This window comes from Melospiza georgiana, chromosome 12 (genome assembly GCF_028018845.1).
Source record: "Melospiza georgiana isolate bMelGeo1 chromosome 12, bMelGeo1.pri, whole genome shotgun sequence".
NCBI classification, from domain to species: Eukaryota; Metazoa; Chordata; class Aves; order Passeriformes; family Passerellidae; genus Melospiza; species Melospiza georgiana.
The window spans coordinates 19,326,561-19,336,714 of NC_080441.1; the positions used below are offsets into that span (position 1 = coordinate 19,326,561).

The window sequence follows — 10,154 nt, forward strand, 5'->3', positions numbered from 1 at the left end:
TTGGCTGCCCTGCATCTTCTCACTCCAAATCCTCCAGCTTTTGCCCCAGAATTATAATCTGCCCAAATCCATCTCCTCACTGTCGCCGTTGGCTTGGTCGCCTCAGGGCTGGACAAGGTGGCACAAGCAGGATCTCAGGGGTGGGTTTGGGGCCGGACTCCAGCCCTCACTGGCCGGCGAGGCAGCGCGCAGCACGTCGGGCACAGCAGGGCCCGCCTCGCTCATGTTTAATCACATACGAGCAAATAGAATACACCAAAAAAAAAGGAAGTGAGGGCGGGGGAAGACCCGGCCGTGGTGGGGGTGTGGGGGAGCGGGGCCGCGGGTGCGGGATCAGGCCCCCAGCCCGCTGAGCAGCACCGAGAGCAGCGCGGCGAGGGCCAGCGAGCCCGCGGCGGCGCTGCCGGCGCTGCTCACCGCGAAGGGCTCGGTGCTCTCCTGCAGCCACACGTACTCGTCCTCCAGCTGCTGCCGCCGCAGCTCCGGCCCCACGTGTGCCCGGATCCTCTCGTAGTAGGAGTTCAGGTACCGGATCTGCAGCCGGGCACCACGGGGCGCTGCCGGGGCGTGGCCTGGGCGCCGCTCCCGCCTTTGGCCTTCCCCGTCCGGCTGCCCCGCGCTCCGACCGCTGGCCCCGCCTGCAGAGCTCATCGCCCCTCTTCATCCGTGCACCCATCCTTGCTCTGTCCTCATTTACCCGCTCCAGCCTCATGCCACGGTCCTGGTTTTTCCTGCATCCACCCCCCAAGCCCCTGTGCTGACCTGGCAGCCCTGCTCACCCCGAGCACACGGCCGTACCTGCTCTGGGGACAGGAGGCTGAGGTCGATGAGGTTGCGGTCATAGGGCACCAGGGACACCACCTCGAAGGTCAGAAAAGGCTTCTCCCCGCTCTGGTGCTGCCACAGAGAGGTGTCATTGCACGTCCCCTACCCCCTTGGAGGTGCCTCCCCCCCGGCTCGATGTAGGCCCCCACGGTGTGCCATCCCTGTCACCCCCTCCCCATTGCCCCACCTCAGTCTGTGCCTCCACCACGAGGGCGACGTCCTCGATGCGGATCCCGAAGTCGCCATCCTGGTAATACCCGGGCTCTGGGGGCGGAGAACACGCCTGGTGAGCCCCAGCCCCAGCCCCAGCTGCTCCCCCAGCCCACCCCAGCGGGGCTGATGCAGCCCTGAGTGGGCTGAGAGCTGACAGCCCGTCCCTGGCTGGGCTCTGTGCCCGGTGCTGTCCTGCAGAGCCGGGGTGCCAGGACATACCGATGGAGGTGAACATGCCGGCCTCCAGTGGCACGTTGTTGGACTGGAAACCCACAGGCCCTGCCGGGACATGAGGTGGGTCAGAGCTCTGTGCACGGCAGGCGCTGCAGGGACACCCAGCAAGGACCAAGGTGCCACACCGGAGAGAACCACGGGGCCAACACAAGGACACCCCAGCAAGGACCACAGAGCCACCAAGGCAAGGACTATGGGGCCACCATGGCAAGGACCACTACAAGGACAAGGATCATCCTAGTAAGGACCTTGGGACCACCTCAGCAAGGATCACGGGGCCACCCTGGCAAAGACCACAAGATGTTGCAAGTGGGGATTTCTCTGCCCGTCATAGAGGCTCTGCTGGGAAGCCCCCAGTGAGCTCCTGTCCTCGTCCCTGTCCCCGTAGCTCAGCCCATATGCCCAGCACCAGTGCTGGTGGCACCTACACTCGTGGACTGAGAGAAAGTTGCCAATGCCATGGCCGGTGCCGTGGCCGTAGTTGAGTCCGACATCCCAGAGTGCCCGGCGGGCGAAGGACTCCACCGTCCTCCCTGGGGAATGAAGGGGTGACATGGAGGCCAAGGAGCCTCTGGGGCTCCCCAGTGCCATCCTGCTCCCTGTGCCAGGGCTTCTGTGCAGGGCCAATGCTGGGTTTGGCACCCACCTGCTGTGTTGGATGGGAAGACGAGGCGGGAGAGGTCAATGTTGCCCATCAGCACACGGGTGTAGGCTTCCTGTAGGGCATGGCAGGGGGTGAGTGTGGGGCTACCCAGACAGCCCCCCTGCACATCCAGCCCTGGCCAGGACCGTGGTGCTGAGTGCCATAGGGGGTGCTGGACGCCTCAGGGTTGCCCTGGGCAGTGCAGGGGGATGTTGGCTGACATGGGAGGGGTTGGTACCTTCTGGAGAGGGGTGGGCTCGCCCCAGTGAACTGTGCGAGTGATGTCTGTTGTCCCATCCCTGCAAAGGGGCGTCATGAATGGGGCTGGTGCAATCCCCAGCGCTGGCTTTGGGGGGCCCTGGATGTGAGCTGTGGTGGGGGGGGGGGGTCTCTGTTCAAGGCTACGTACAGATACTGCCCTCCGGTGTCAAAGAGATACATCTCTCTCGCAGACAGTGTCCGGCTGCTCCCGTTCGAGGGGCTGCGAGGGGAGGGGTTTCAGAGCCCTCTCCCAGCCGCCCATTGCCCTCCACCCCCTGCCCATTGCCCACTGCCCCCTGCTCAGTGCCCAGTGCCCACCGCCCCCTGCCCAGTGCCCACCGCTGCTCCAGCCCCACCTGTAGTGAGCCAGAGCTGCGTTGAGCCCGCTGGCTGAGATGGACTCGAAGCTGGGCCCACGGCTGTGCTCCTGGGCCCTGGAAGGCAGCAGGGAGGAAGGCGGGTGCTGAGGGTCCCCGGGTGCCCTTCCCTGGGCAGGGCAGGGCAGGCCCGGGGCAGCACTGACCAGCGAAAAGCATCGATGCGCTGAGCCCCCGAGAACTCGTCCACCTGCCCCTGCGGGACTGTCCTCTCCAGCCACAGCAGGTACTGGATGACGGCCACGGCGTCCCGGACCTGGGGGTGCGCAGTGACAGCGGGGGGGCATCAGCACCCTGCTCCCTCCTCTGTCCCCCCGTTCTGCAGGGGACTGTGGGGACGGGCACAGCCCTTACGTGGGCGGCTCGCAGCATCTCCTGCTCGTGGGCGTTTTTCACAGCTTTGGCCGTCATCACGGGCGAGTAGCTCTCCTGCAGCAGCTTCTCCTGCGAGGGCAGGCGGAAGGTGACACAGCTACCTGTCCCCTCAGGCGCCAGGTGCGGCCTCAAGGCGGTGACGCGGGGCCGTCCCCGAGCCTGCAGGGCCCGCGTGCCCCGTGGCAGGTTCGGTGCCCACCTGGGGGACGATGGCGTAGAGGCCGTAGGTGGTGTACTCGGTGCCCAGCCACACGGTGACGTTGCCCTGGGCGTAGCGGCGCAGGTGGGCGCTCACCTGCCCGTAGTCGTGCAGCTCCACGCACAGCGGCCCCGGGCAGGCCGAGCGCAGGGACTGCCGCGCCTCCTGCGAGAGCCGGGACTGCTCCGCGAACAGGCTGCGGAGGGAGCGGGCACGGACGGGGCTGTCACCGGCTGCCTTCGGTCCCCCCAGCTCCGGCCACACCAGCAGAGAGCAGGGACCCGGGGGGCTGTGAGGGGATACTGGGCTGGGAACGGCAGAAACTCAGGCTGCGAGGAAAGGAAGCGTGCCGTGCCCTGGAGTGGGCTGGGAGCGGGGGGCGGATTGGGAAGGATGTGTGGCTCAGGACAGTCAGTGGGGCTGGGCGCGGCAGGATGGAGCCGCTCTAGGGATAAGGGGCCACGGGGCTGAGAGGAGGGTCCCATGTGGGCTGGCTCAGGAAAGGAAGGCTGCAAGGGGGTGCGTGGTGAGCCCCCTCCAAGCCCTGTGCCCACGGGAATGTGCTGCCCACCTTATGGTCGTGTTGGTCAGGAGGGTATAGGAGTAGAAGACAGGGTTGTAGGGGATGTCATCTCCGCGGAGGTTGAAGAGCCCTGCCGGGAACGAGAGCTCTGCACCAGCGACTGCCACTGCCCTCCCACCCTCAGGTTTGGAGCCCCCGGCCCCCGCCATGCCCCCAGGGCCCCGTGCCTCCTTACAGGCCGTCTCCTCCAGCCCCGACAGCAGCACGGCCGTGGGGCGCCGCGCGTGCTGCTCCATGCGCTGCCGGATCCCGGCCACCTTGTCCTGCCATCTGCTCCCTGCGGGTCGGGCAAGCGGCCGGCTCAGGGCAGGGCCGCCCCAGGCTGGGGGTGCTGCGGGAGAGCTGCGGGAGGCTGGGTCAGACCTGTGAACTCTGCTGGGAGGCTGTAGATCTCGCTGGAGGAGGGAGGGGGTCTCTGGTCACCCCACGCCTGATCAACAAGGTTGGTCTCGAGGGGCAGCAGGGTCCGGCCGGAGCCGCGCAGAGCCCGGCTGTAGCTGTTCCAGGTGTCTGGGGGGTGAGCAGCCCGCGCGTTTGGGCTCCTGGTAAATTCATACCCAGGGGCTGCCCTCCGTGGGCACGGTGACCCCCAGTGTTAGCCAGCCCTACCGATGGAGAAGAGGAAGGGGTCCAAACTGACGTTCCCCTCCGCGGGAACCTCCTTCAGGATCCACGTCGCGATGGACTCGATGGAGGCTGCAGGAGAGAACTGGGTGGCACCGCGAATTTCCACTGCGTCCCCAGCCACGCTGAGGCCAGAGGAGGCTGTGGCAGGGGCCGGGGGGGTCCCTGGGAGCGGGGATGCTCAGAAGGGCCCCATCGTGCCCCCACTGACTTGTCCTCTGCAGCTCCCAGTTGCAGTCCAGCTCCCGCTCTGCCTGGGTCCAGTAGCGGCTGTCGGTCCACAGGGCAGCCTTGTCCCGCGTCACCACAGCGGTGCCTGGCACGGGGAGGGGCTCGGGGGTCTTTGTCTGTCCCTGCAGCCGGCAGGGACTCCCAGCGGCTCTCAGGGAGTGGGACCACGCCGTGTGCACGGATCCCCAGGGGGTGCCAGCCCGGAGCAGCCCCCCGGGGCTTTGGGGATGCCCTCACCTGCGGAGCCGGTGAAACCGGTGAGCCAGCCCAGGCGGGCGTCCCGCTCGGAGATGTACTCGCTCTGGAGCCGGGATGGAGCCGTGAGAGGTGGCTGTGGGCAGGGAGGGGGTCCCCGGGGCTGCGGGGGACTCCCGCCTTACCATGTGGGCGTCCGTGGAGGGCACGATGTAGGCGTGGGCGCCGTGGGTCCGCAGGATGCCCCGCAGCGCGGCCAGGCGCGCCGTGGTGTTGGTGGCCGTCGGTGGCAGGTACTGGTGGCACAGAGAGACGCGCTGGCACTGTGGGGGACCCTGTGCCCGGGGTGCCAGGGACGGGGACGGGGAGCGAGGCGGGGCTCACCGGCGGCTCCGCGGAGCAGTCGCGGATGTCGCTCCTGGTGGAAGGAGCCTGTGGTGCCCGCCCTGCAGCACAGCCTGTGGGCACGGCAACACCCGGGAACCTCAGGCTGCGGCCTGGGGGCTTGCTGGACCTGCGCTCCCGCCCGGAACTGCAGCAGGCAGCTGTGACCCTCGTCCCCAGCCCCAAACCAGCCAGCCGAGCTTGGGGCTTTTTACAAAATCCAGTGGTTTTAGCCCCAGGAATAGTGGATGAAAAGCAAGACCATCCCCTGGTTCAAGAGGAGGTAAATCTCCTGGTTCCTGTGGGATCATCACAGAGAGCAGCTGGTGCCCAGCACAGAGCACGGAGGGGCTGGCAGGAGCATCCCACCCTGGGGCTGCAGAAGGAGCTGGCTGATGGTGGGGCCATGTCCAGCTGGACCTGATCTCTGCCCAGGGCTGCTTGGCACGGGGCTCCACCGCCACTCCCTGGGCTCTCCATCACCAGCTGGCACCCGGCCTCTCACTTTGGGCCAAGGGCACACAGCTTGGCTCCGTGGGACAATGCGTGATGGGGTCATCCTCAGCATGAGAGCTCTTTGGGTAGCGGGTGTCTGCACCCTGGGGCTCTGCTCTTAGCTGTCACCCCCCCGGGCCCGTCCCTGTGGCAGCTGGGCAGGGTGAGCCCCGTGACACAGTCTGGCTCCTACCCCGGGGTGCACCCATCTCTGCCTCGCCCAGAGCTGCGGCTGGGACATCCCACGCTCCCCACATCTGGATCCTGGGGGTCCCCAGCTGTGCCGTCCCACCCCAGCGCCCCACCCGCCCTGTGCCGTACCGTGGAGCAGGAGCGCCCAGGCTGCGATCCAGAGCGGGGGGGACATGGCTGCCCTGGCCGAGAGCGACGGGGCACCGAGGGGACACTGAGAGCGACAAGTCCCTCCTCCTGTGCCTTTGCCCCGGGGGCAGAGGGATGCGGGATGGGAGGGACGAGGCGTCAGCAGACACAGGGTGCGGGGAGCAGGGTTGTTGCCCCTTTGAAAAGTGAATTCTGCTGCTAAATAACAGCAAACAGCAAAATCAGCACAAAGTCCAAAGATCCCGCAGGAGCAGAAGTGGGAGCGTGCCAGCTGAGTCTGGCACCGCCTGATGGCCAGGGAGAGGTCAGGGAAAGGCTTTGCTTCCTGAGGAACCCCTGTGTTTTGGGTCTGTGGAGAGCTGACAGGGGATCTCTGGGGTGAGGGCCAGATGCTCCCCGAGCCAACCAGCCCCCGAAGCCATCTCTCCTCCTCCACAGGACATGGAGCCACGCAGGTGGGCACCAGCCCTGCGCAGTGCCCGGGACCAGCAGCTCTGCTGAGGCTGCACAAGGACCTGTGCTCCTCACGAGGATCCTGCTGGGATGTGCCCTTTGTCCCTGCAGGCCCATCAGCTCTGCACTTTCATGCATCTGCCATGCTAAAACCTCATTATCTTCATCATAAGGAGCCTTGACCCCGAGGCTGTCACTTTGATTGCACAGGTACTTCCTTTAATGACTCCGCTTGTGGAGAGAAGGGCTGGGAGAGGGGCAGACCTGCTGCCACGGGCATTGGATGCCAGGGATGGACACAGATCTCCAGGGGTGAATGCACATCCCCACCCAGGACAGGTCATGGAGTCACAGATTGGTTGGGTCTGAAAGGACATTAGAGATCCTCTCGTTTTGACCCCCTGCCATGGGCAGGGACAGCTTCCACTATTCCAGGTGGCTCCAAGCCCCTTCCAGCCTGGCCTTGGGCACTGCCAGCGATGGGGCAGCCACAGCTGCTCTGGGCAACCTCTGCCAGGGCCTGCCCACCCTCACAGGGAAGATTTTCCTCCCTCTATCTAATCCACACCAACACTCTTTAATTTAAATCCACCCTGCCTTGATCTGTTGTAATGAGCCCTGCCAAAACATTTGTCCCCACAGATTGATATCCCCACCCTCCCAGAGCACTTCCTACAGGATCACTGCTCATCACAGCCCGTGAGGATCTTTGGGATGTGACCCCCTCTGCCTGGCCTGGGGTCCCTGCACCCCAGCTGCCACAGGCTCAGCTCAAGGCTGGACAAAGCTGGATCTGTGTGGGGGCCACGACCCCTCTGAGCTGCTGCCTCTTCCCGGTGGCACTTCATGGCCTGTTGGGCACGCAGTGCTTACCCTGCCCTTGCGGTGACTGTCTGGCTGTGTCACACACTGGCTGTCCAACTGTGTCACTGAACTGTCCGGCTGTGTCCCCTCACTGTGCAGTGTGTCCACGCCTGCCTGCCCAGCAGTGTCACCATTCCAACCGCCGTGACACCGCTCCGCCTGTCCAGCTGTGGCACTGGGACCCTGCTCACCACGAGGTGGCACCAGGACTGCGCCGTGGAGCCGCAGACCGCTGTCCCGTGTCCCAGTGTCCTGTCCCGTGTCCCACTGTCCTGTTCCTAACCTGCAGCTCCGGGGGGACCCCGGCCATCCGCTCCCTGCGGCTGAGCGCTGAACGCTCATGTCAGAATCTCTCGGGCTGTGTTCGGCATCACCCGCTGGTCCCCGCTCTGTGAGAGGAACCCAGGAAGGGGCAGGGCTGGGTCCCCATCAGGGGCAAGACGGGAGCGGGTGGGAGAGGGACACCAAAGCTGCTGTGATTGTTACGCAGTTTCCCAAGGATGCCCTGGGGACAGTCATACGGCACTTTGCTGCCATCCTGTTCATTAGCGAGAGGCGCTCATGGGGTTTCGTCCTCCCTGCCTGGTTCCTGCCGGGGCCGGGGGCTGCACCCATCACCCCACAGCTGCATCCCCGGGGGTCCCCACGGCCAGGCCCCCTCCCCCTTTATTCCTGCCCTTTGAGCTGCACCCTGCGGTGCCCTCACACCCGGCGCCGTTCCCGGTGCCATTCCCGGTGCCATCACCCCCTCCCGGCCCAGCCCGGGTGTCGCTCCGAGCCAGCGTCAACCGGACGAAGCTCCTTGGCCGCCGTGCGTCCGGTGGGGCCCGTCCGTCCCGCGGGAGGTTTCCTCGAAGACGAGCCGGAGGAAGGCTTTGGGGGGACATCCTCCCTTTGTGGGCTATTGTTGGCCTTCCGTCACCTGCGGGGCCGCGGGTGACTCAGGCCGGGGGACCGCCCGGCAAACAGGACGCGGGGCGGGCGTGCGGCCGCAGGAATGCGGAAGGCGGTGGCACCGGGACCGTGCCAGGATCCCTGAGGTGCCCTGGCAGGCGGGGTGTGCCAGGGACGCCTGCCCAGGGGCGGGCTGGGGCTCCTCCCTGCGCCACCGAGCTCGGCAGCCGCGGATGAGGCCGCAGCTCCTGCTCCCCCTGAAGAAGCGCCCCCGCTTTGGGGGGCGCACAGCACTGGAGGGGAGCGCTGGCCCCGCATTGCGGGGGGGGGCCGCAGGAGAACCTGGCTGGGGCGAGAGGCTGCAGCCAACAGGGCTGGAACAGGTTCAGAGCGTGTGCCCCTCCTGTGGTAGCACAGACGTGTGGGGCTGTGACACGTTACCCACACACCGGGTACAGCCCCTCCACACATCCCCCTCCTCCTGCAGCCCCTCCCCGAGCGCCCCCTCACAGCCCAGCGCAGTCAGCAGCCCCTCCTAGAGCCCCCCGTACCCCCAGGCCCCACACAACTCCTCCTGCAGCCCCCCGTGCCTCCCTTTGCCCCCACACCCTGCCTGGGCCACCCTCCCGCCGGCAGGGTCTCCCTCGGGTGCAGTTGTAGTTGTGATCCACCTTTCTGAGGGCTGGTGACCCCCCCTTTGTGGAGGCTCACCCTGGCCAGGTGCCCCCAAAGCTGCTGCATCACTCCCTCTTCAACTGAGCAGGGAGGGAAAACGCAAGGAAAAGATCGAGCTAAGGACCAGTACATCACCAGATGCAGGCATGGGTAAAATAGATTAAATTTGGGGAAATTAATGGAATTTCATAAAATAATGGAATAATGGAATGGTTTGGGCTGGAAGGGACCTTAAAGCCCATCTTGTTCCAAGCTCCTGCCATGGCAGGGACACCTTCCACTATCCCAGGCTGCTCCAAGCCCCATCCAGCCTGGCCTTGGACACTTCCAGGAATCCAGGGGCAGCCCCAGCTTCTCTGGGCACCCTGTGCCAGGGCCTGCCCACCCTCAAAGCCAAGAATTTCTTCCTAATATCTGATCTAAATCTCCCCTTTTATATATTTATCACCAATCAAACCAGAGCAGGGTAATGAGAAAAAAACCCAAACCTTAACCTCTTTTCCCATCTCTCCCTTCCTCCTGGGCTCAAAAAAAGTCGTTCCTGATTTCTCTCCCTTCTCCCCTCTGCAATGGTGGCTGTGGCAGTTCACCAGACCCCTCTGCAGACGCTGTTTGCCCGGGGGGGCTGGAGGGGACAGTGGGCAGGCAGGACAGGCCTCTGCCTCCGTGGGTGCTGGGGGAACAGGGGCACTCGAGGGGCTGCATGAGCTGGGATGGTCCCAGAATCTGAGGATCACGTTGGGAGAGGGGTCCCAGGACTAGGGTGGAAGGGGACATGCTGGATCCAGGCTGTGCAGGGGTCCCAAGCCAAGCTGGCTGCAGTGTTAGGGTCTGGGGGCCGTTCTGGGTGTGGGGTCCCAGCACCATCCGGGGTAGGGAGTCCTGGACCAGGCTGGGCTGGGAGCGGATCCCGGATTCGGGCTGGGGTGCTCTCAGAGCACTGGGGGCGGGGAATGCCCCGGAGGATGCGCCGGGAGGGGATCGGGCAGCAAACCGGCACCGGGGGAAGCCCGCGGAGGTGTCCCGGCGGCGGGGCGGGGCAGGGCGGGGGCGAACACCTCCCCCCATCCCGGGGCCAGATGACGGGAGGCGGCGGGGCCGGGCCGGGCTCTCACCGCCTACAAATGCGGCTCCCCCGGCGGCCGCCCCCGCCGCCCCCCGCCGCCCCCCGCCATGGCCGCGCCGCGCCGGCTCCTGGCCCCGCTTCTGCTGCTGCTGCTGCTGCTCGGGCTCGTCCTGGCCGCCCCCGGTGAGAGCCGAACGCCCGCGGGGACCCCACGCCGGCAG

General features: G+C 66.0%; 1 protein-coding gene across 1 annotated transcript; it reads right to left on the bottom strand.

Annotated features, from left to right (window-relative positions):
- Positions 1 to 333: 333 nt before the first annotated feature.
- On the bottom strand, positions 334 to 6,021 carry XPNPEP2 (X-prolyl aminopeptidase 2). Its single transcript, XM_058032751.1, has 21 exons — positions 5,961 to 6,021; positions 5,145 to 5,218; positions 4,946 to 5,056; positions 4,803 to 4,866; positions 4,546 to 4,650; positions 4,320 to 4,406; positions 4,074 to 4,220; positions 3,886 to 3,987; positions 3,699 to 3,780; positions 3,128 to 3,323; positions 2,908 to 2,997; positions 2,700 to 2,809; positions 2,533 to 2,610; positions 2,325 to 2,396; positions 2,154 to 2,214; positions 1,919 to 1,988; positions 1,701 to 1,805; positions 1,258 to 1,317; positions 1,013 to 1,089; positions 799 to 897; positions 334 to 534 (listed from the first exon to the last, which is right to left on the bottom strand). Exons 1-21 carry the CDS (start codon positions 6,004 to 6,006, stop codon positions 334 to 336), a joined length of 2,037 nt encoding a protein of 678 aa, XP_057888734.1. The 5' UTR covers positions 6,007 to 6,021.
- Positions 6,022 to 10,154: the final 4,133 nt, after the last annotated feature.

What these genes read in the sequence shown, in the direction of transcription:
- XPNPEP2 (XM_058032751.1), bottom strand. Translation starts at nt 6,006, where the DNA reads ATGTCCCCCCCGCTCTGGATCGCAGCCTGGGCGCTCCTGCTCCACG. An exon ending in CTGGGAGCTGCAGAGGACAA is followed by an intron (nt 4,407 to 4,545) that starts GTCAGTGGGGGC and finishes TCTCTCCTGCAG; the next exon opens with CCTCCATCGAGTCCATCGCG. An exon ending in CTTCCCATCCAACACAGCAG is followed by an intron (nt 1,806 to 1,918) that starts GTGGGTGCCAAA and finishes TTCATTCCCCAG; the next exon opens with GGAGGACGGTGGAGTCCTTC.